General features: G+C 46.0%; 1 protein-coding gene across 1 annotated transcript in view; it reads right to left on the reverse strand.

Moving 5' to 3' along the window:
* Positions 1 to 2,272: 2,272 nt before the first annotated feature.
* TOP1 (DNA topoisomerase I) overlaps positions 2,273 to 24,782 on the reverse strand; it is a 65,220-nt gene continuing 42,710 nt past the window's right edge. Inside the window, exons 7-21 of the mRNA XM_059480657.1 lie at positions 23,241 to 23,316; positions 22,182 to 22,279; positions 17,755 to 17,870; positions 14,393 to 14,514; positions 13,579 to 13,701; positions 11,985 to 12,172; positions 11,219 to 11,363; positions 10,037 to 10,180; positions 8,836 to 9,021; positions 7,276 to 7,344; positions 6,582 to 6,696; positions 5,768 to 5,895; positions 4,652 to 4,746; positions 3,794 to 3,943; positions 2,273 to 3,677 (exon numbers count right to left, since the gene is read on the reverse strand). Coding sequence (XP_059336640.1) covers positions 3,575 to 3,677; positions 3,794 to 3,943; positions 4,652 to 4,746; positions 5,768 to 5,895; positions 6,582 to 6,696; positions 7,276 to 7,344; positions 8,836 to 9,021; positions 10,037 to 10,180; positions 11,219 to 11,363; positions 11,985 to 12,172; positions 13,579 to 13,701; positions 14,393 to 14,514; positions 17,755 to 17,870; positions 22,182 to 22,279; positions 23,241 to 23,316 — 1,858 coding nt within the window. The 3' untranslated portion in view covers positions 2,273 to 3,574. The remainder of the gene's footprint in view (positions 3,678 to 3,793; positions 3,944 to 4,651; positions 4,747 to 5,767; positions 5,896 to 6,581; positions 6,697 to 7,275; positions 7,345 to 8,835; positions 9,022 to 10,036; positions 10,181 to 11,218; positions 11,364 to 11,984; positions 12,173 to 13,578; positions 13,702 to 14,392; positions 14,515 to 17,754; positions 17,871 to 22,181; positions 22,280 to 23,240; positions 23,317 to 24,782) is intronic.

Below are 24,782 nucleotides of genomic sequence, written 5' to 3' on the forward strand. Positions count from 1 at the left end.
AAACAACTCAGGGAAAAGGGGGATTATCCCCTCGGAGTGGCCCCAGCACTTCCCTCTTCAGAGCTCCAAAGCACGGGATGCCATCCCCCATATCCTGTAGGATTCGTGGAGCAGCTGCATCCTCCCACCAGGAACAGGCCAATGGCCAGGTGACCTCTGGCTTTAGGCGTGCTCAAGGCCTGGGGAACAAAATCCAGGGACACAGCGCTCTGAGCCCACTGCTACAGCCCAGCATCCCTCTGAGCAGTGTCTGGGAAGGGATGCATCCCTCTCCTGCACTGAGAGGAGGTGCTGGACACTCAGCCAAAGTGCTGCAGTCCCTCGGAGCGATGCTCCTCTCGGGGTTATTTATTCATTCCTGCCTGCTCTGCGCTGGGTAAAGACAACACCAGCTGAGAAAATCCCCGCGGGGGAAGCGCTTCCGTGGTGCTGCGGGGAGCAGGATGCGGAGGGCGCAGGGGGCAGGCGGCGCTGGCAGCCCCAGCGCGGTGTTGCTGTGCCGGGGTGGGGAGCAGAGCCGCCCGGGGCTGTGCAGCGCTGCGGGGGCTGGCGCGGTGCCGCTCGCTCCCCGCGGGGCTGGGCACGGCCCCTGCCCCTTCCCGGCACTGCATTCTTCCCTCTGGGTGAGAAACCCGCTGCAGCTCCGGGCTCTCTGTCCCCGCTCCTCAGTGTTGCGCAGGGAGCACACACTTTTTTAATATCGCGTTCACCTGGTTTCAATTTTCAACCCTGGAATCCTTAAGGCTTCAAGGGGGATGGGGCTGCATCCTGCAGGGTTTTGCACCTCCCCTTGGCCGCCGGACTCGTGCTGCACAAGACGCAGTTGAAAGCTACGTTTGTGCACTCTCAGCACTTGCTGCCTCAGTTTCCCCGGCTGCCACACACAGGCCGTGCTGCGGGGGTGGTGGCACCGGGGCAGGCGGGCACAGGCGCTGCAGCAGCCGAGGGATGCAAGACAGGATGTGGCACGTTTGCGGCCATTTCTCTGTTTGCACAGTGACTCAGTGGGCTCTGGGAATTCTCCATGGAAAGCGTGGGGTGTGTGGTCCTCACCCTGCTGTGCCACAGGCAAAACCACCGATTGAACCCTCCTCAGCCCCCTGGCCAGAACACAGCCCGTGCTCCCCAGTGCTGGGAGGGAGCTGGGTGGGTTTTGCACTAAACATCCTTCTCCTCCTCGCTGACAGAGAGGCACAACACACTCCAGCCTTGGACACCAGCCTGGCCTTGCACTTCCAGGCAGACACAGCTCTCCCAGCCTGGCCAGAGCACCCCACCATGCCCAGGGAGGAGGTGGATCTGCCAGCAGCAGTGCTGGGGTGGGGGAACCCCTCTGTGACAGAACATCCCTTCCCACTGCATTCCACAATTCCCTGCTCAGTGGTGTAAGATACTGGAGTTTGTAGGATAGGGGATAATTGGGCCAGGTCTGCAGGCGGGAAGGAGGGCTGTATAAATAGAAATGATATTTTTACAGGCTGCATTGTTCAGGCACAGGCAGGCTGGGAGCACAATGAGCCCCTTTCCCTCTCCTCTGGCATTTTCACCGCTGCACCTTGGAAAGGCCCCAGAGAGCAAACGGCAGCTCCTGCCAAACTCCAGCTTTGTGCAGCCACAACAAAGTGCCTGAAGATCGCAGTGAGCAGCAGGAAGCCCTGCTCAGGGCTGGCTGCCCTGCTCAGCTGGCCGAGCCTGACCCCACAGCCACCCTGAGGGGTTTGGGAGCCCTCCCCAGCTCTGGGGTCACGGGGAGGTGCCTGCAGAGGAGCCAGGGCTGTGTCTGCTCCACAATGCACAAGGAACCAGGCCAGGGCTGCTCCCAACGCCAGGGAGGAGAATGCATCCATCAGCTCATCACCTGCCCTTGCCTTCACCTTTGGCATCATCACCCTTGCCCTTGCCATCACCTGCCCTTCCCAGCCATGAAGGGGAAGGAGCTGCTCTCCCTCCATCCTGCTCTGTGCAGAGGGCTGGGGCTGAGTAAAAGGCACAGAGAAACCAGGACGAGCAGCTCTGGGGTCACTGCATCCATCCCCTGCTCCTGCTCTCTGGGCAGGGCTTCTCCCAGGACAAGGCAAACTGGGAGCTGTGCCTGCATGGAAGGGCACACTGGGCACCACAGAGGGTGCAGCACAACCACAGCAAGGCAGGGATGGGCACGTCCTTCAGGGAATTCCTGCTGGCAACAGGAATTGCACCCACCAATCCAATGACCGCGGGGGCCTCACATCCAGGACCAGAGGTGAAAGAACACAGAGACACCAACACTCAGTTAAGTTGTAGGAATTTATTTTAAATAACCTACAGTTGATTAAAAGGGAATTCATGATAAAAATAGAAGATACTTGTTGAGGAAAGGCTGCAGGAAATGGTCTTGCACACACACTACGCTAACAATGCCTCTAAGACTAATGATTATAGCAAAAAAAGGTTTCACATTAAAATTCTGCTTTTTAATTTTTAAAATTTTTTTACACAATTACAAAAGAAAAAAATAAAAGCCCTAAAATCTTGATTATTTTCCTTTTTTGGACCAATGCTCATTTCCCTCAAAATTTATTGACCTGTGAAACTTCTTTTTACACAATAAAATCTTTCAAGTAAAAGAGAGGAGTGGGGCTTAGAAAAAAAGGGGGGGGGGGGAAGGTAAAACAGTCTGACAAACCTAAAAAGTAGATAATTCTTGGAAGTGTACAGAGCGTGTTCAGAACAAAGGGTGATGGGAATGTCATTTGTTTCCAATTTCACTTGTCCTCAAATTCCACACACATCTTTCCATCACATGGCCCCCTCCCCCCACCCGCTCCCCAAACCTACACGATCTTTAAGATCATAAAGAAAGAAAACTGTTTAAATATTTTAAAATAATTAAAAAGAAATAAAAATTCACATTTAAAATAGGAACACTCAAGTCAGGAGGCCGATTTCCCATCATGATTTGCTCTGAACAAATGTGGTGGATTTTTGTAAATTCATGTTCCAATGCCACGACTGTTTCAAGTGACAAATTGAAAAAGATTTGGGTATTTCCATGACTATAGTGACAGCTGTAACAGGTGCGTTGGGTTCCTTAAATTTTGTTTATTTGTTAAATTCTGAAATGGGGCGGGAGGGGGAGGGGAAGGGCAGGGGTTAAGGAGTCCATTTTCTATTAAAATATAGAAGTTATTGCAAAACCCTAACTGTAAAAACGCACCAATATAATTGGATTTTGTATACAGTAGCTAAAGATTCCCATGCTCTCAGTGTGATGGTGAATTTGCCTGGCGGAAGGTTGACAAATCCCCCATCCACTTGCCCTGCCTCAAGAGAAAAACCACACAAACCAGACAGCTAGAATTTGGATCTCTGAAACATTTTTAAATAAGTTGTCCATAGGACAACTGGCTCAGCTCCTTTAAGATATTTCCAAGTTATTCTTTCTGCAAGATGTTGGCTGTTTTATCTGATGCTCACTTGCCCCTTTCCTCCCCCTTCCCCAGCATCCAAGGACAAGTAAGGCTCACAGTTTATCAATCTCCCTAAAAACCAGGCTACTCCCTTTTCCCATAAAATTCATCTCAATAAAAACAGGTTAAAACTCATAGTCTTCCTCTGCCATGTCGATAGCCCAGGCAAATTTCTCTCGTTGGGTTTTGTTATAAATCTTCTCTATAGGAATTCCCCACTTCTTACACCTGCAGGAGAGGAGATGCTGTTAGAGTTAGCAATAAAGGAAAGGCCAGAGACCCTGTCCTTGTTGCAGGTGAAAGAGTGGGGTGGGTGACCCCAGCACACCCCAGGCAGGGCTTACCAAGCAACAGAGATCCTGGGATCCAGATAGTTGAGTTTGGAGGTGCCCAAAGCAATCTGCTTGTTCTCCTCCCTATCTGTAGCCTGGACCTCCAGCTTCATCAGTTGCTCCTCGATCCTCTGCACTGCTTTCTTCTTGCTCTCCACAGTCCTGGGGTGGCAAAGAACAAAGCACTGAACTCCTAATGCCCTGTCAGCACTGTGGGAACCTAGAGGGACTCTGCTCAAGGTAAGCAATGCCACCAGCCACACAGGTCAGCTGTGTCAGCACAGATGGTGACTACAACACACTCAGCACATGCAATTAAGAACTGACATTTTCCAAGAGGCAGAGCAGGAATCTTAAGCAGCAGTTTTGTTTTAAAGGGTTGGAAGCAACAGCCTGAACTGTTCTGATGCTACACCCACTCCCACACCAGCCCATCTATCCCTCAGTAAGTCATGCTGTGATCCTGCTTCCAGAGCTCCTGTAACTCAGCTCCCCCGTGGCTGCTCTGCAGAGCCCACACGGAGCCCCAGCACATGGTCTGTGCCATGGGCTTCCAATGGGGACTGGGGAGCTCAGGGAGATGCCTGTGCAATTAATTAATTATTTAACTGTGCAAGCCCAGGCTCCCCAGGAAGGCAGCACTGCTGCACATTGGTCCTGGGCAGCAGCAGGGTGGGTGAACACTGGCAGGGGCTCAGCTCTGAGGGCTGGGCACGAGTGACCACGACAGGAACTGCAGGTCAGACCATCCCAAAGGTGGCCATTTCTTCATGCACAGAATGAAAAGGGCAAAAGAAAGCCTTCCCAAATCACAGGCCAGGAAAGGACCCCTTCTGGGAGCATTGCTCAGCCCAGTAACACCAGCCTTACTTTTTAGACTTCTCATCCCTCCGGACCTTGGCATCAGCTTTGGCGCTTTTCAGTTCCCTCCTGGCATCAGCTAATTGCTCCTTCTTGGCATCAATCTAGGAGAGGCAAAATCAGATGGCAGCACTGAGAACGAGCTGCTGACAGCTGTGTCAGTCACCCCTGGGCAGCATGACCCAGAGAGCCACTTTGTGACCACATTCAGAATCTCCCACTCCTGCAGAGCAGTCAGGCCACTGGGCACTGCACAGCCACGTGTGGTGAGATATCCCCCTCAGAAAACAGGGCCTCACTCATTTCCAAAGACAAGCTGGTGCTGGGAGCTTTCCCACACAGCTACAACCATGCAGGCTGAGGAATTGGCTTGGTCTGGCCAACAAACCCGTCCTAGCAGCTTGTTTGCCTTCACTGTATCCCATCACCACTACCAGCTCTCTGATGGAAGAATGATCCTTGATCCCTCAAGTAGGAATCGGCCCCAAATCCTACACACTGCAAAGTGTTAATGCCTCAGGCAGTTCTACTTCACTAAGTTTGGGATTCAGGGAAATTCAGCATTTTGCAGCCCCTGTTCAACCACTCCCCTTAAACATCCCCAAGCTCTAGGATCTAGGGTGATGGCAGCCATGTTAGGTGTTATGGAAGCAGGGGACACTGCAGTGCCAAACCAGAACTCCTTATTGTGAAGGTTATTCTAAAACCAGACCAGGAACAGACCTAACCCCTTTGGACCTCATGGCCTTCACCAGAAACAATCTGCAAAGGAAGAGGTCAAGTCAGAGGGGCATAATGTACTATATACCACTGACAATGGCCTGGGATTCACACAACAGGGGTGGCTGCCCACTCCAGGTTCTTTAGGGGATACAGAGACTGCTGCTCTCAAATTTCAAAGGCAGCAGAACACACAGCTATAAGATGAAGGGCAGAAAAAGGGCCTGACCTTGTTCTTTACAGGTAAAAGACAACTCAGAGAAGCCCCTTCCAGCTCACTGGAAGTCCCATATCTGATGCACACCAACTCCCGACAGGGAAAAGCAGGCCCTGCTTCCACCCCAAGGGAAAAGAATGCCGATTCCTGAGATGCAGGAGCCCTCAGAGCTGGGCAGAGGGAGGTACCTTGCTCTGCAGGTTCATCATGGACTTCTCAAAGGTTTTGGGCGGAGCTCTCTGGTGGTTACACAGAATGGCCACCGCTCTGTTGGCACGGTTGTAGGAGAGGATCTTTGCTGGGATGTTGTCATCCGCTGTGAAGGACAGGAGAGTGGTGAACACCTGAGTTCTCTGGGGTGTGGTGCCACAGCCAGTGTCCCACAGCCATTGCAGAACCAACCTTCCCCTCCTCTGTCCAGTCTCAACACTGCACTCCAATTACAGTCCCAAGCTGGCCACTTCCATCCCAGCCCCAAACTCCCTCTGGATGTTCCTCATCACCACTGACACCACCTCAACTCAACAGAGGGGAAGCACAGCCAGAGCAGAGGACAGCAGGACCACCCTGCCCAGGACACCACTGGGCTTCACAGGTGCAATGTGCCCACTTGGTAAAGCTGCAAAGGGCAAGGCAGCACTGCTCACAGGGGTTGTGCATGAGCAGCATCAAAGATGGGGCTGTTACACATGCACCTGCCTTGCCTGTCATCTACAGCACCTGACAGCTAACAGAAAGCAAACAGATCTGGTTAAGGATAGGCATAACCTGGAAAGCACACCCTGGTGTGCTCACTAGTCAGTTGTGTTCTGCTCAACTACCTTAAAATACTGTCTTACAGCAGATTTTTGGTCAGAGACCTCAGCTGCCTGACATTTGCACTGGGAGAACTGTTACAAGGAAGTGGTGAACAGATACACAGCTTGTGGCTCAGCCAAGGAAGCCAGATCTGTTTTGCAGGGTAAGATCTGTTCCCCTCACAGCTTCAGGAACAAGACTTACGATTCGTGAGCTCCTTGAGCTGCTGCTGTAGCGTGATGGAGGCATTGTAAGTACGGAATACCTTGGCTGTCAGCCCCTCCATAAGGTCTTGAAGGTGTTTATTTAAGATACTGGTCTAAAGAAGCAGAAAGGAGACGACAGTGAGCACTAGCAATGACCACAGTGTTTGTGAAACCTCAGGATCCATGGCTGAGACCTGGTACACTCAGAGCTGACCACAACAGAATAGCCACAGCATGACTGAAACCACAGCAAAAGTGAACAAAGAACCAACAAGTATTACATTGGAAACAAGTACCACAAGTGGCCAAAAAAGATTTTTTTTGGTGCGGAGGTTTTGGTTTCCAACAACAATAAACGTGCCTGGACCACCACAGTGCTCCCACAGAGCCGAGTGTGCAGACAGGGATGTGAAAATCTGTCACCTCACACATTCATCATCTCTGAGCTCTGAAAAAACCTCCCCAGGTCAGAGCCAGGCAGGCTCAGCAGGACCAAGGCCCTCTGCTTTGGGAACCTGTGGGCACAGTGGACAATTCAGACACCAGGCTGAGACAGACCCTCACTGCTTTGAGGTGGTCTGGAAGAAAACTTCCACTGAAACCATTTCTGGAACAGAGCAGCTGTTACTGCCTGGTGCAGAGCAAGCCTGCTCAGGATGCTCCACCACCCTCACCATGAACTCTGTGCTTACATTGAGGCGGTCAAAAAGGTCATCCTCAGGCTGCTTGTTCTCCATGAACAGCTGAAGATTCTTAAACACCTGCAGGAAAACAAAACCAGGAATGTCAGGCACACAGACCAGACAGCACTGGGCAGTACAAAGTTGTCTGAAAGCAGGACTGCCAGGGAGCCATTAAACTGCTTTCACGAACAGTGATGATGCTGGATGTTACTTCCCAGCAGGCAAAGACCCATCTCTCAATGCAATGCCTGTGCTGCAGGTTCCTCCTCAGCAACAAGATGCCCTCATCATCCTTTGGATCAAAATTACAGTCAGGAGACTTAACTGCTCTGGTGTAGCTGCCTAACAGAGAAAGAGACTCCCAAGCTGCTGCCTTTTCCTTACTCTCCATTATTACTCGTGCCCAAGAGACTCCTGAGCCATTTCCCATGGATTGAAGCTCCAAGAAACCAACCCTGCTGCATTGTTTCATACAATTTCATCCCAAACATGTCCCACTGGGGTAGGGAGAATAATCAAAGCATCTTTGATTATAACAGAGACCACAGATCCCAGCTCTGCATGCTCCAATTCTCCAGCTTCTCAACAACGCACATTCTTCTATGGACAGCCAATATACAAAGATTTCTAGTTCCACAATACTCAACTGCCCATTTTAAGAACTGAAAAAATACCAAGAGATACCAATAAATTTAAATAGAAAAATATGTTTTCTTCTTTACAAGGGAACCAAGAATTCCAGCACACATTAATTTCTAGAGCAGCAGTAGTTTCATTTTTTTTTCCAGTTGTTTTGCTCCTCAAGGCACCAACATTTACTGCTGGCTGTCATGAAATTCCACAGTATTATACACAGGGTATCTCAGACCACAGAGTTGTGGGCCAGATGCAAAGTTGTTACACCCACAAAAAATTTTTTGCGTAGTGCCCTCCAGGTTCATGCTGCTGGATAGGGATTCATTCTGAAATGAGGCCAAAATCACAGCAGATTTGAAACTGGTGGATAGCAGAAGTAAAAGAACTGACATGGCATAAGAAGTCTTGGCTGGCAGACACCCAAGTTCACAGGCCAGAGCTATCAGTGCACCTTCTCCACAGGCTCTGGAGCAGCCAAGATCAAGATCTATCTGTGAGGGCTCAGCTCCAACGTGACCCAAACCACTGTGAGAGAGGTGTCTATTATCAAAGCCCCAATCAAACTGCTGCTCTGCCAGTGCCAGCAGCATTTCACAACCGTTTATGCTGTAACTTATCACACGGGCAACTCCAGCATCTACAGGTGACAAAACCAACTCTGATGATGAGAAATGAGACCCAGGAAGCTTGTCTAACACAGCTGTTACACTTCTGTACATCAACTCCTCACACTGAGACCACAGGGAAGAGCTGCAAGATGTCTGAACATCTCATCTGCTGGGCTATGCCACACCACAAGGATGTCACACTGACTGACTTATTTTCTGGCTTGGTATCTGAGCAGTGGTAAAGCAACCTGTTAATGGCATGCAGACTGTGCTGACCACACCTCTGTGCTATTCAGTGTATGTATGTGCTTGTGGAGTGCCTTACCCTCTTCTCCACAGGGACCTTGTTGTAGTATCGGATGGAATCCTTGCCGAGGAAGTCGAACTCAACCACGTATTCCTGCCCATCCAGCTCAGGATGCAGCTTGATGTGCTCTACTCTCAGAGAGCAGCAGCCCACGGTGTCAGCTGTCTCTCCTTCTTCTTTTTCATTACCAGCTCTCAGGGCAAGCTACATTTGTATCAAGACAAGAGAGGTAAGGAATTCAAACTGTCCCCAGAATAAAGAGATGCTGCAAACCTTCAGATACTGGCTTAAAACAGCAGGGTCCAGAGGAGAGTATCTCCTTTTTTTTTTTAAAAGAGTTTAAGCCAGGATGCTTTACTAACTTTTGCTCATTAAGTAGCTCAAACTGTGAGACAGGTCTGAGTAATGGAAATTAATTTCAAAAAGTGTGGCAGTTTTTAAAAATCAAATTGACTTCCATGTGAATTCAACTTGAAACAATTCATACAGTTCAGTTGTTCATCTTCTATGATCCAACCTATTCACTGCACACTAAATATATTTCAAATAGCATACAGGTTATATAAATATTGGCTTGTGTAAATTATCTAAATGCTACACTTGGCTGCATAAAACCACAGTGCTGGCTAAAACAATTTCTAACTTTTGAAATCTTCAGTGGTCATATGAAACCAGAATTATTCACATCCAAGGTCCCTAGTCTACATCAAACCATTTTGAAGAAAACCTTTTTTAGTCAAGACACCATATGCTACTAGGGAGCAGCTCTCTGGGAACTGGTTTTATGTTGCTTTAAATGCATCAACACAACTGCAGTTTTCTTTATGCTGTGGTGAAGAAATTAGCATAATTACAAAACCTCACAACTGTGACCTCATGCTGAAGAGGTGACAAACCAGCAGAAATTCCCAACAGGAAAACTGAAGCAGCTGGAGACAAAAGGCCCACACAAACTTCCCACTAATCCAACTGGGTGATTCTGGAACCAGGCTGTGAGTTTTGCCTGAACTAAACAATGCTGCCTGAAATAGCTGTGTTCAGTACAATAGTGCATTGCTCTGGATTCCAGGTAATGGGAAGGAAAAGGAGCCTGCCCACCAGGAAGTCTCAGGACACCTCAGTAACTGGGCTCAATTCTGCCTTCAAGACAAACACACAGCATTCCCAAGTATTCCCAGCAGGACAGGGAGGGTGAGAGGAGCCAAGGAAGGAGCCTCACCTTATCAATGAAGTACAGTGCCACAGCCCTCTGCCGAACCTTCATCTCTTTGGATTTCCAGTCTTCTCGGTATTGATTCCGGATTTTATCTACACATTTCTTCAACCTCCGAGCTGTCTCGTACTTCTGCCAGTCCTTCTCACCCTGCAGGGAAGTTGGAACAGAGTCAGCACTACAGAGCAGGCAGAGGATGAGCTCCAATCTGCATCTCAAGGCTTTGCAAGCCCATGTGTGGCAAACAGTCCTGCTGTACAAAAGCACTGAGATGCTGCTGCTGCACAGCTCAGCCTCACACTGTGCTGCCACACAGCTGCAGGTCATTCAGATTTCCATGATATTAAATACTTCCATGGAAGCAACTAGAGAGAGACACAAAAGAACACATCTTCCCTGCTTCTCAAAATACAAATGGTTTCCTTTGCTTTATTCAGATGGCACTTATGTTCTTTCAGCTGTGTAATTAAATACCCATAAAAGGCAAAAGCAACATCAACAGTTCATCATCATTATTATATATTCAAGACACAGCAAAAAGAGGGCAGGAATTCACAAGGAATAGAGATATTTTTCCTCCTGTATTTGTAGGACAAACTCCTTGTTTCCAGTCCAGGAAAAAAATCTCTCAGAAAAAGACTGCATGAAAGGAGCTTAAATTCTTGCTTTTATGGACTTGATCCACAGACTGGGTATTTGCTCCCACAGCAGGAGTTTATTTTCCTTCAGTCATGAGCTCCTCATCAGCCTTCTCAGCCAGGAGCCTGGCTGGGTTTTTAATTTTACAAACAACTAATTAACAACCCATGGTTAGAACTTCACTGCAACACCACACAGGGGAAGTTAAGGCCAAATGTATGTGAAATATCCACCAGTGCAAGACTGCTCTTGGATAAATTGCTTCCTTTTAGGTTTACACAGGTTGAAGCATTCCTACTAGAAATGACACGATGCTTTTCAGGAGACTTTTTCCAGATTTCACCTGCTCTCCTGGGCAGTAACTGTATCCTCTCTTTTCAAGGGGGAACAGAAGCACAGAAGCTTCCCTATGTTTTTCAACCACTGCAGAATGAAACAGCCAGATACAGCTTTACCCCTTATCTCTCTCCTAACCATGAGCTACATTTGCTTCTTGGAAATATGACCAGCAAAATTGCTTCAGTTTTGCTTTTTTAACTGGATCTTTACCTTAATTCTTGAGCTAGGGTTCAACATGATGTATTTGATAGAGCCTTGGATGTTCTCAGTCCATGACACCAGCCAGGTCACCTTGTTATCATGCCTAACCTCCTTCCATTTGTGTCCTGGTGGAGGGGCAGGGATTTTGGAATCCCTACAGAGAATCACAAAACAGATGATAAAAGTTAGTTAAAGAAAATCCCACCAGCATCAAAATAGAGAAGGTAATAAACTTAATGCAAAGAAAGTGCAGGGAAAGGAACTGAGGCAACAGAAGTGCATTATCTCCACAAGCAGGAAACCAAGTAAATAAAATTGAACAAAGATCAGGAATGTAATTGCTACTAACATGTACCTGCTGAAGAATTATACTGTAATTGCTAGGACCAGTTTTGATTTGTGAACACGAATAGTGTGGACACTTATAAGGACTAGAGAGAGTGAAGAAAAGCCCACCAAACCTTAGCCTTCAACATCATGGAAGACAAGGTAGGGCAACCTATGTATAAGAAAATTATTTTCTGGAAAGAGTAGCAGGAAAGGCACTTTAGGCAGATGCAGGCTGTAGGCGTGAGGAAGAAAATATGTTGAAAAAGTTCTACAAGAAACCCATGATTGCCTTGCTCAGTCTTTGCTTGTATGACTCAGTTTCTTATCCATATGAGAACAAGATAAGCTGCATCCCTAATCCTACATGTTTGAGTATCAATTCAGAGAGGGTTTTAAAAATGAGCTCTAGAAAGCAAAGGCAGGGTGTGAAGCATGCAGGGCTCACTTGCTGCAGTTTATGATGATGTCCTCGGGCATGATGCGCCTCTTCAGCATCCCCATCTTGGGATGGTTCCCACGGCCTCGGAACAGACCTGGCGGCTCAATCTTAAAGTTGGCAATCCTCTCCTTGTGGTTGTCCATCACACAGTACCCATACTCCTTCAATAGCCGCTCGTTCTCCTCTTTGATTTTCTGGGAAAAGCCAAAAGCAAAGATGATATGGCAAAAGCAGCACCCCACGCATCTTTATATGGCAAGATTTGAAACATTTTTGTATTTGCACTACACTAATGCTGAAGACCCAACCAAAAACCAGATCCCCATCATGTCAAGTGCATTACACTGGCCAGAAAAGCATTCATAAAATGCACAAAGCACAAACTGGAAAAGGGGAAAGAATGTGTGAAAACTCTGAAAAGGTGTATTTGAGGGAAACAGATCAGTGCTGGTGAAGGCAGCTACAATTTTGCCACAATAGAGGGGTGTATCTCTATCCATATCTCTCAGCTTCAAGGGTACCCCCAGCACAGTACTGCTATTTTACATTTTATACTGAGCATTTGACATCTACTGGACTTCCTGTCTTGTTGTTTATGTATAAAAATTCTGTGTATAAAAGACTTCAGTGTTTGAACTCAGCATCAGAAAGCAGGCAAAGGAATGTCTCCAGGCTGCTGCATGTCAAGCCTGTGTCAGCAAATGGTTTCACAAGCAGAACACAGTCTTCTAAGAAAGAATGTGCTGAGATTTCACTGCATACTTCTGTGCCTGAACTCTAATTATATAGCAGGAAAAATAAAAACACTGCAGCTCAAAATAAAACATCTGACCCACAGACAGCACTGCTGCACCAGCTAAGAAACAGAAAAAGCCACTTCTGCTCCCTTTTAAGAGCCACCATGGACAGGAACTGAAGGGCTTGCTCACATTTATCAAACAGAAACAGCAGGAAGACAAGGGCTCTCCATTCTGATGGGATCCCTCTGATCCCAAAGGCTGTTAATTCCAAGCTGCCAGGCCCTTCATTCAAAGAACAATTACTAGAGCATTGCAGAAGATCAAGCTGAGAACTTGGGGAAAGTTTCCACCTTCCAACATTCACTGCAGTTAATTTAATTCTTAACCTACGAGACATGTAGCCATGCTGATGGATAATAAAATTCATTTTTTATTCAAAAAACAGCATTACTTGATGTTTAAGATTTCTTCTCTCATTTTATTGACTAATGGCATTGCTGCATCCTTTCCACCATCCTGATCTAAGCCATCTTTAACTGACTATCCACTGCTCATTATTTCCCAGGGACCAGTGAGCCCAGAGGCAGCACCTCTGATTCTCTTTATTGACTTAAGCAGTTACTTAACTTAAGCAGTTACTGACTTAACTTTCCCTAAGCAGGATCAGCCCTACCAATATCACTTCAAGTCAGGATGAAGATTCAGCTGTAAACACAGTGCTCTGCCCTACCTGAGCTGCACAGCTCACATGGAAGCAATAATCTGAAAGCTGGTGAAAAACACTGACATATGCACAGCAAGGGGAATGACTGCACAAAGATGTTTACAACCATGAAGCCTCCTAGAATTCCCACTGGTACCTGTTTTTCCTCCTTGGACATCTGTTTCCTAGCTTCTGACTGAGCTTTGAAATACTGGCTCATGTGGGTGAAGTCACACTTGCTGAGGTTGGTGATAGTGCTCTTCTCTTCAGAGGTCATTTCCTTGCAGAAGGAAAGCAGTGCTTTAAGTTTACACACACACACAAAATTTTCATGCACAGCAGAGCTTACCCTACTCCAGGCAGCCTAAACAGGAACCACAGGCAGGTTCTCACAATAACCCCCCCAGGAATCCCCAAATTCTTGCACAGGCTCGCTCCAGCTGAGGTAAAAGAGGGAAGGACAAGCAGCAGATCCCAAGGAGCCTTGCAGGGTTCTGATGTCCCCAGGCACTGGGCAATGCTGCACCACTTTCCAAAGAACTCCCACACCCTGACTGGGACTGCTGAGGGATGGGGAGAAAAACCCAGAAATATATCCAGGAAAACTGCTCCAAACTTATCTGAGGCTTGCTGTTATGGCTGATGACTGAAGTGAACATCTCTGTTTGGAAGGGGTTTCCTTGCAGCAAATCTGATTTTTACACAAGGCATTAACAGGCAAGTCAGTACACCCCATGGTGCTGCAACACAGGAACCTGACTTTGTTGGTTGAGAAAGGCATTTATGGTAGGGCCCTTCCTGGTGAAACTACAGGATAAATGGGAAAATTCACAGCTACAGTCTGAGGCAGCATTTAGTTGCCTCAAGCCAACTTTCATGTGCATGGAAGAGCAGCCCCTTTTCTCTGGTCAGTGCTGAGGAGACTGGCCATGTTCACAGCCATATCCTGCAGCCCAGGACCATGTGCATACCTTTCTCCAGTCCTTGAAGAAGTTTTTCCTGAAGATCTCCTTAGTAGTGTACTCATGATCAAGCATTTTTGCAAAGAATGTGGCAACTTCTTCTGCTTTGGTACTCAGCTTCATGACTTTACCTACAAAGAAAGGTTTTCTTCTTAAAGAAAATGGTAAACAGGAAACAAAGTCATAAAGAGAACACAGTAACTACCCTAAAGTATTATATTTTTACTACAGAGAAGTTTGTCTTGAGATGTTACATAATACAGCAACTTGAATGGACAAAGGAAGCAGAGGAGCACAATTGCTTGACTTCCACCACAAACATTTTGAAAAAAATTTCCTCTGGAATCTAAACATTAAAAAAAAGCAACAGCAACTTGATGTGAGGCAGGCCTGGGCTGCAGGGCAGGAAGGGGGAAAGGCCTGCTGCAGGAAGCCCTCTGCTGAGCCACCCCCGTGCTGGGCGTGCTCCTGGGGAGGCACTGCTGTTTGATGTCCAAAAGGCAGGGATTTTATTAAATTTCATATTCCAGCACTCAGACATGTGGGAAAAACAGTCTCTGTATTCCTTTTCAATGCACAGACAGACTCCACCTTGGAACAGCCCTTCCAGCCTTTAGCTACTTGTAGGCAGGAAGAGCCCTTCCTCTGGATACTCTGCAAATAGGCTGGAGGGAGATGCCAAATATTGAACTCTCCCTCATTGCAAGGAAACGTGTCAGGGTTCTGCTAATTGTTCCCTCTGCTGTGGGAATGCACTCCTGCCTCTCCAAAGCAGGCTCACAAGGCAGTCATTTTTAAGAAAGACTGAGCTGTCAGTGAATGGAGGGGTCACATTCCAGCTTCTCTGCATGACTGCAGCACAAAGTGGAACGGCTGCAAGGGGAGAATGAAGCACAAGGGAAAGAGGCTGCTGCTGCACTGAGGCTGTGCATTCAACATCTAACATTCCTATTGAGCATTTTTTGGTCCTGACTGCATTCCTGATAAAATGTGGGGTGCCAGTGATCCCTCTGAAGGATTCTGCATGCAGCTCATGTCTCCAGCTAGTTTAGTTGCAAGAAATATTTAAAATTCCAATGCCTGGATGTCAATACCTGGGGATTTTTAACAACCATTTTACTGCACACAAGTGAACACAGGAAACTGTTCAATCTGTGCTCTTGGAAAAAAAAAAATTACCATGCTTTGGGTTTACTACATATTTTCAAAAGTTGCATCATCTCTAAAATTAAAGCATGAGAGTCAGCTAAAAAGCCTTAAGATCTATAAAGCCTTGTAAAATAGGACTTAGCAAAACATCCTCCCAATGATCTGAGAATATTCCACAATCAAATTAAACCAACACTAACTCTGCCAATTTTTAAGCTGTAACCTAAAATACAGCATTTGTTTGCTTATAACAGGAAATGGGGGAAGGGAGAGACAGCAAGGGAAACTGTTTTTCCAGGCTGCAATTTCAGCTTAACAGAGGCTATCGCGTTAGTAACATGTTATGGGGCTAAAATGTCTGATATTTTTCCCAGCTAGCTGAAGGCTCAGACACCTTTATCTAATCACTTTAGAATATATTTCATTGAAAATAATTTCCTTTTATTTTTCACAAAGGTTTGAAAAGGCTTTTAGTGACAGAGCTGGTAAAGAAAGGATTTATTGCAGAGGCATGAATACTAGTTACCTGATTTAAAACTGAAAACCAGAGAGCAATCAGGGGACAAAACAAGCGGAAAAACCCCCATGGCCATGACTGCAAGTGCCACACTCTTACCTTGCCCCATCTACAGAAAAATGTGCAAGTCAGAGCCACCTATGAGCAGTGACTGGTTAACCCACAGGCACTGAAAAAGGATGGCTCTGGCATTTCAAGCTCCTTCCCTGAGTCAGTACTGCAGGCACTTCCAAGAGCCCCAGCAGTTTTTACGTGAGATGAAAGCAGGCAGTGAATCCCTAAGCCAGGGACAGATTCCTCCAGTGTGAGCCGGCTGCTGGCCAGCCACAGCCTCATTACTGGGCTCTACAAATCACCCTGGGATAATCTTGCAGTAAGACAATGCCTTGTGAGCACAGACAGAGGCTCTCAGCAGCTGCTGTGTAAATCAGACATCTGATTTTTTGCCTAGTTTCTCAAGGAAGACTTATGGGATGTCTTTATTTGCCAGACCCCCTCCCTGCCCAGCCCATGACTGTTCAGCTTATTGATGAATTTCTGTGATGACAGAGGCAGAGTTTGCAGAAATCCCTGCAGAGGCTCTGAGAAATAGATGGCTGGAGAGATGAGGAGCTTATTGCTGTCTGCACCAAGGGATAGCACAGTGCAGTCTGCCCCTCCCCTTCTCTAGACAACAGGAGAGATCATGCATTTTTCAGTATAGGAAAACAATTTCCAACTTTGCATCAGTTCTTATCAAACCCTAAGAAAGCAGGCTGCAGACACCCTTGATCACTGTGCTACTTGCTTGGAGATGGCCTTTAATAGGCTACAGCGTATTTATTTCACTACTTTGCTGCTGAAAATGTAATGCCACCTATTCCTCAGTATTTCAAAACACTGTGTCATGTCACATGAAAACAGCACGTTGCTCCTGGAAGAGTTCCATGTGCAGATGTCCCCATCACCAAAAATTACATTTTCATCCATTCAAATACCTCCCACTTAATTCAATCCTGGGTTAATTTGATCCTTCATTTAACATGATCACAGAAAGGAAACACACAGGTCATCAAGTCCAGGCTCCAACAGGCATCACATCATATAATCCCTTCCACATGAGCCTCTAGCAGTCAGGCAGCTCAGGATATTTAAATCCCACACCAATTAGTTCTACCACAGGCAGTGGTCAGGGAATGGGACCATAACTTACATGAGAGGGCTGTGTCCTTGAGACCAGGGTCATCCCATTCATTCCTACAAGACCCTAATCATCTGTACCCAAATTCAATTGTCTTTTATTTCACTCATGCCACCAAATGATGATGAATTTCACCATGGATGATGGAAGTTGCAGCTCATGAGGTTAAGGAAAACAAGAGCAAGCCTAAAGGTGACCAGTGATGAGGCAGCTACAATTACATACTCCACTGGTCACTGCTAGTCTGAGGCATCAGACACCCTCATTCTGCTAAGGAACCTGAGAGATTCACCCCATAAGGGACTGAGAGCAGGTTCAATCCCTGTGTCACTTCAGTGAGCAGAATTCAGCAGGCTCAGGTAAATTTCTTTCCATCCACAGACCTCACTTTGCTGCTGAGGAGATGATTTAAGTGAACCACTAAAACACAACCACCTCCTCAGCTCTTCAGTCCCCAGAAGAACACTGCAATACCCTGAGATGTTTATTTCTCTTCCTAGCAAGTAGGAACACAGATTAACTCACCATCATAATAAAACTTGACATTTTCAGGCAGAGGTTCATATGGTGGAGCAAATACAGGACCTTTGTGCTCTAGGAACTTCCATTTGATGCCTTCAGGGTAGCGCTCTTCTTCCCACCTTCAAGACAGAAATATGAACCAATACAATTTTAAGCTCCCAATCTTCATTTTATTACTGTATGGGTAGGAGAGTATGCTAAACCAGCAAGAAATCACTGCTTTGCCAGGTACACACCACCAACAAATACTCAATGTACTATCACTATTTAATTTCTTTTTTTCCTTCTTTTCCTTTTTCTAAAAGCACAGTCATAACCATGAGCAGAACAACTGGGCTGCAGATTATCTGATGCCATCCTATTCCTCACCTCTCATGTGCTCCTCTTTTCACAAAATCACACAGCTGAAATTGCTTAGATCTTAAGAAAATAAGACTTGGGCCCTGTAAACCAGCTAGGATCATGCCAAATTAGTTTCAGCTGTGATCCAACATCAGGTCCAGGATGCCTGCTCAGCAAAGTCAAACAATTGTGGTATATTATGCAGCTGCTTTCAGATGTGGACAATATGCCATTAAGGGCAGAGATAAAGAAACAGATGTTCATTTATGACCTAAATGAGAACAAACCTGCTTGGACAAGAAAGACTAAAACCTGCTCTGTTATTTTAAATTCATTCCAATTCTCTGAGTAAGAAAAGCATAGCTGAATAAAAAACAGAGCAGCCCAGAAAACTGCATGTTTGCCTTAAAAATGCTCTATAAAAATGCTTTTCAAGTGATGCATTTGGTATCACAACATAGCAAGGCAGGCGCCACCAATCCCACATTCCAAGGGAACAGGGTCAGCAATTCATCTGCAGGGAAAAGGGTCCTGGCCAGGCCAGGATCCTCCCCCCAGTTCCCAGTGCCAGGCCACTGATTCCACACTCCTCCCCTCCAAGCTCCTTTCATGATTACCACGACATTACTGCTACATGCTGCTGGCACAGGATTCCCTGCTGGGAAAGGCTATTTCACCTTAGTGATCAATCAGCTGGAAGGCCATTAACCTGTCACAGCACTCAGTCTCTGAATTGCCCAGACAACTTTGTTGAGCAGCCATGACAATAAAAAAGAGGGGTTTAAGCTTCTGTCTGGTGTCAGCCCTAAGGAGCAGCATTCCCATTCCAGGTGCCACAGCAGCTGAGGAAGGATGTGCATGGATTACCTGAATCTCAGGAGCTGTGATGCACTGACTGATTGCTTCATCTCTACTGAGATAGAAGTCACAGCATGGAAGATAAACACTGTACAGAGACAAGAGTTTCTGCTAGAAGACACTCAAAATGCTTCACTCGTGTCTGTATACCAACAATTTAGGAGCAGCAGCAACACAGCAGCTGGCTGGAGTTTGAAAGGCACCATTTTTAACCACACCACTGGATTTGACTTCTGATGAGATTCAACAGCTTTAACAGCAAAGCACCCAAACCCAGATATCAATACAGAACTGCATGTCAGACTTCAGTCCCTGGCTGAAAAGAGGGCTTGAGTAAACCATGTTGATAGAAGAAACCAATATTGACACAGATTCCAAATATTTACATTCCTAATGATTGTTATGCTTTGTTTTGTTTTTCTTTTATTAAGTAGAAGCTAGAAATATAAATATTTTGTCAAACATAGGCTTAGGTTCTTCTACCCAGAAGCTCCTTTCAGCAAAATAAATCTAAACCACTCTCAGTCAGAATAAACTTCTTCCTCACAATGAGCAATTTTATTCCAGTAAGAATAAAATAAGGGCATCATTCACAGTAGTTACTGCTTTTCAGGACAGGTTTGTCATTCTTGTTTTTTAAAATTTATTCCTCTGGTATTTACTTGGTGAGAAATTCAGTACCTCTATCCCTTTCTGTTCTTTTACAAAGGATGCATGTAAAAGCAGTATTAGAAAGGCAGCAGTTTAAATAGACAGCAGAAGGACATTGTGCCTTCTGGGAAGGCTACAAGGAAACATGGGATTCATGGGGTAGTTTCTAAGCTCAAAAGTACCAGAAAGTGTGCCCCCAAAAGACCACAAACCATCCCCAATCCCACCTCCACCTTCCTACACATCACACATAAGCATTAAGACAAAAGATAAAAGTGAGTCTCCTGAGTGTAGCTCATTTTTCATCCTCATTTAGTTTCAAACAGGAAAAGCATTACAGCACCACTGCCCTTGGCAGTTTCTGGTTCTAAAGCAATGTCGTACACAGGATTTTGTGGGAGAATGCTGCTTACTGATTCCAGCAACAACTCATCAGTCATAAAGGCTTCTTAATTAAATCCCACATCAACCCTGTCTAAATATGCCAGGGTGGCTCAGGAAGGAAAAGTTGGAGAAGATCTTTCAAGTGGAATGAAAAGAGAGAACATTCTTGGGGGAAAAAAAAACCCAGAACAAACCTCAGGGATATGTTATCTCAAGGAAATGAACTTGCTGTAACACAAGGGGGGAGAAGTACTCCTAAGGTGCACTTCTGGATCACATTTTTCACACACTGATGGGGCATGAAAATGACCTCGGCAAGAGCTGCACACAGTGATGAATGAGGCCAGTGCCTTGGGGATGTCTGCATCAAGCATTCACACAAGTGAGGATCAAAATGCTCAAGGCAGCAAGCACTTGAGGAAGCAGCCAAAAAAAGGTATCAGATGCTCAGAAAATTGACTCAGATGGAACATAAAATGCCCTTAAGAGAAACAAGTGAAGTGCAGATGAAACCTTGTCCAGCAGAGACAGGCGATACAGAGCTGCAGATGGATGACAGGAACATCAGCAGAAGGAATCAGCTACCTTGTGCCAAATTCTGCAAAACATGCTTTCCAAGGCACTTTTCCTCAGCAGTAAGCACAAACTGCAGGGCTTAACACCACTACAGGAGCCTGAGCTGCCCAGGTAAGGGAGGGGAGAGCAGCACAGCTTTCCAGTAAAGCTCTGCTGTTCAAGGATACAGCCCACAACAGAAGGGAGCTAGGGAGCTGGGATAACAGAATATTGTTAGACAGAACCAGAAAGGGGAGCTGAGACAAAGCCAAAAAGACAACAGGCTTAAAAAGACCTTCTGTAGCTTCCTGTTGCTTTGTGTCCCTGTAGTTTGGTAATGTTACAGCACATTAAATATGCTGTCAAAGGATTTGAGAAAAAAGTGGATTGCTCAGGAAAAGGGGAAGTTTTGGGGAGAGGCTGGAAACCCAAGTTTCTAAAGGGAGTATTCAAGTATGAAAAAGATTTGCAAGTGCTGATGTTCTGAGGAAGCTGTGACAGTTAAAGAGAAACATGTAAAGACTATAAACACTACAAAAGATTTTTTTTCTTTTTAAGAATGAATCAGTAATAGTGTCAATAAAGGAGTAAAGGATTGAACCTGAAAGGAATGAAGAAGACTGCAAAGACTCTCCCCATCTCTACAGATCTATTAAAAACAGCCAAATTATCTGAGAAAAGATCAAGGAAACATCCCTGAAAGGTCATAAAAATACATTACAAGTGGGCAGAAAACACACATGCTTTCAAGAAGTACATATGCACTAAAATGAGGGAAGTACTAAGGCCAAAACTTCAAAACACACAAAATGGTAGCTCCCTCAAATCTAGAAATAACAGCTTCAATTACTATGGAGGGTTAAAAAAAAATCCAGCAGGTTTCTTACACAGAGCACTACTGATGCATCACAGGTCTGTCTTCCAAATGAACCACAAAGGTCAGACTTAAAAAAGGCTCTAAAAAACTTTAAGTGTGGGTGAAAGTACAACTTCAGTGATGTTACTTAAGGATCCTGGGCAAGACAGAAAGTGTTTTTCATTTAAAACTCATTTTCAGAAATCATTTGTCAAACAGGCTGAACTAACTGGACACTTGATCAAGTCTCATTTTTGTGCCAGAGGCAGGAGCAGTTTTGAGAGGCACAGCTGGCACCCACTCATGCTGTACCTCTATGGAACTCTACTAGAATACTGCTTAACACATCTGCACACATTAATATATTCCTTAATCCACCTGCACCTATTAATATATTCCTGCTGACACCCCCAAGCCTCCAAGTTTTTGTACTGCTCTGAAGAGTTTCAGCACAGAGCAGCTTCTGGGCACAGGAATATTGGTATCTGATCATTATAGCAGCCTCTACATGACACAGATAGGAAAAAAGAAAAAACAAACAACAACCCAGACAACCCAACAAAACACTTATTTCCTGGTTTAGGGATATCACTTCTACTTCAGAGGATGAACACAGTGAATGAGATATTTATTTAGAGCTTACCAGAAAGTAAGCCAATTATTCAGGACAAATCCTCATGAATCAACAGAAGAGAAAGCCAGATGTGCTTATTCAGCCAGCATGGGAGGTACAGGCAAGCCCAGGTGCAGATGGGAGCCTACAGCACTGACTATATATAGTTACCATTTCCATTTTTGCTCCTCTTCTTTTTTCGGCTTCTTTCTTTTGTCTGCTTCAGGGACTTTCTTATCTTTGCTCTTGACTTTCTTTGCTTTGCTGTCCTGCAAAATGAGTAAGATCCTGTTAGAACAAGCTAGTGTATTTCCCCCCCCTCCCCTGAAAAGATGTGTTAAAACTACAAGACTCTCTCTTGGGGTATATAAGAGCTGAATTCCTGGGCCTTCACCACATAAATGTGCTCTTAGATCATCCCATTAAGTCAAAGTCTGCTGATGGTCGCACTCAAGTTTTCAGGCAAATTCTTTTACTTTACACTAGGGAAATGCTGAATGCACACAGCCAGTTATCACCTGATAGGGGGCAAGTCTGGGCCATGGGAAGGGAACTGTTGTGTTACAGAACCTCCTCCCTGGCCTGTACTGCTGTGTCTGGTCTGGCAAATGCTGCAGAGCACAACCACCATGGTCAGGCAGCTTCTGGGATTATCCTGGTGCATGCTCAGTGTAGGGACACTTCCTTTGAAGGGAAGAATTAACCCCATTGCCCAGAGGTGCTGCAACATGTGCCTCACAAGGGTGCCTTTGCTAGATGTGTAGTTTGTCAGTCTCAAATTATGGCTAACCTTTTCCAAGTCCCTCTCCAAAGAAATTTCCACCTAGGCTCCATCTAAATGCTTTTTGCTTCCTTCTAGCATGTAATCTCTTTTCCATCTCCCCTGCCTCTGAACCCTGCCACATCATCTGTGCAATTACCACATGTGGTGAGCAAGGCTCCCCTGCCCCCTGCCAGCTCCTTAACAGAAGGACTGTGAATTGCCTGAACAGCCTGGAAGTTCATGTCCTGGAGGCATCTTCTCCACCCATTGTTTTAAGGGTTGGAAAGAAAGTTTCCCTGAATTTTTATAAAGTACAGTTCAGATAAGTTAACATGTGCACCCTAAGTGGGGATCTGCCACACACAGCTCTGTTCCAGACAAAATCAGATTCCCCCTGCTCTGCATAATCCCACACCAAATAGCCTGGCTCTTCTTTATGATAAAAATTAACTCATCTGTCACATTACCTCTTCTTCCTCTTGTTTCCTTTTCTTTGCTTTCTTGATGTCTTCTGTTTTGATTTTCTTGGGTTTGTAGTCAGCACTAAGAACAAAAAGATTTGCTGATGAAATTGATCCATTTTCCATTAAAAATAAAGAGAAACCATAGACAAAGTTTACGTGCACAAGCTTGCAGCATAGCTGGCATTTTTAACTTCTAAAGAATATAATTTATACTCTGCTCTTTCAGAAGACTCAATAATCCCAATCCAGCACAACAGCCTAGAAAACCTACAAGATGTTATTATCAATACCTCTCCACAAGTTTCACTGCTGAAACAAACATCTTCCTCAATGAAGAATCAATTCAAAAGCATTAGCAGCCACTCAGTGATTCCATGGGATGGGATAAATGGGTATAACCTTATTGGCATGTTCCATCCCAGCTCTCTTTCCAGTCATCAGTCTGGGATCTTGCCCACAAGACTCACTCTTTGCACCCCCCACTAGTTCAAACAATAGTGAAATTGAGTACTGGCAAATTACATAAACACAACCTCATTTCCAGTGAGGCTGGAAAAGACCTCTGAGATTATCCAGTCCAACCTATGACTCAACAACACCTTGTGAACCAGAGCAGGACACGGAGTGCCACGTCCAGTCTTTCCTTGAACACCTCCAAGAACAGTGACTCCACCACCTTCCTGGGCAGCCCATTCCATGTCTAATCACCCTTTCTGTGAATAAACTCCTCATAATGTCCAACCTAAACTTACCCTGGTGCAGCTCAAGACATTGTCTAATCCCTTGTTCCAGGGGAGCAGAGCCTGACCCCCACCTGGCTGCACCCTCCTGTCAGGGAGTTGTGGAGAGTGATTCACCCCTGAGCTTTCTCTTCTCCAGGCTGAGCCCCCACAGCTGCTCCTCATTGGACTGGTGCTCCAGACCCTTCCTGAGCTCCACTGCCTTCTTCTGCACTTCCTCCCACACCTCAATGTCCCTCCTGAACTGAGGGGCCCAGAACTTGAGGTGCCCTCACCAGTGCCCAGTAAAGGGGCAGAATCACCTCTCTGGTCCTGCTGGCCACACTATTCCTGATACAGGCTACGTGCCATTGGCCTTCTTCACCACCTGAGCTCCTGTTCAGCTGCTGCTGAGCACCATCCCCAGAGCCTTTTCTGCTGGGCACTTTCCAGCAACTCTGCCCCCAGCCTGCAGCACTGCAGAGGGTTGTGGTCAAAGTGTCAAAAGTGGCACTTGGTCTTGTAGAACATCATGCTGGTGGTCTCAGCCCACTGATGCCCACGACAGTCTCCAACCACCACATCTCCCACCTGCACTTCTGTTTGTAAACAGCAGGTCCAGCAGGGTGCTACCCCTGTAAGGCCACAGCTGTCCTTACCAGCTGAGACAGAAAGTTCTTTTCCACACACTCCAGGAACCTCCCATCCTGCCTCCTCTCTGCTGTGCTGAGTTTCCAGTAGGTATCCAGCAGGTTAAAGTCTCCCACAAGAACAAGAGCTGGCAGTGGTGAAATGTCAGCCAGCCACTCACAGCACAGTTCATCCA

This window comes from Ammospiza nelsoni, chromosome 12, assembly GCF_027579445.1.
Source record: "Ammospiza nelsoni isolate bAmmNel1 chromosome 12, bAmmNel1.pri, whole genome shotgun sequence".
Lineage (NCBI taxonomy): Eukaryota > Metazoa > Chordata > Aves > Passeriformes > Passerellidae > Ammospiza > Ammospiza nelsoni.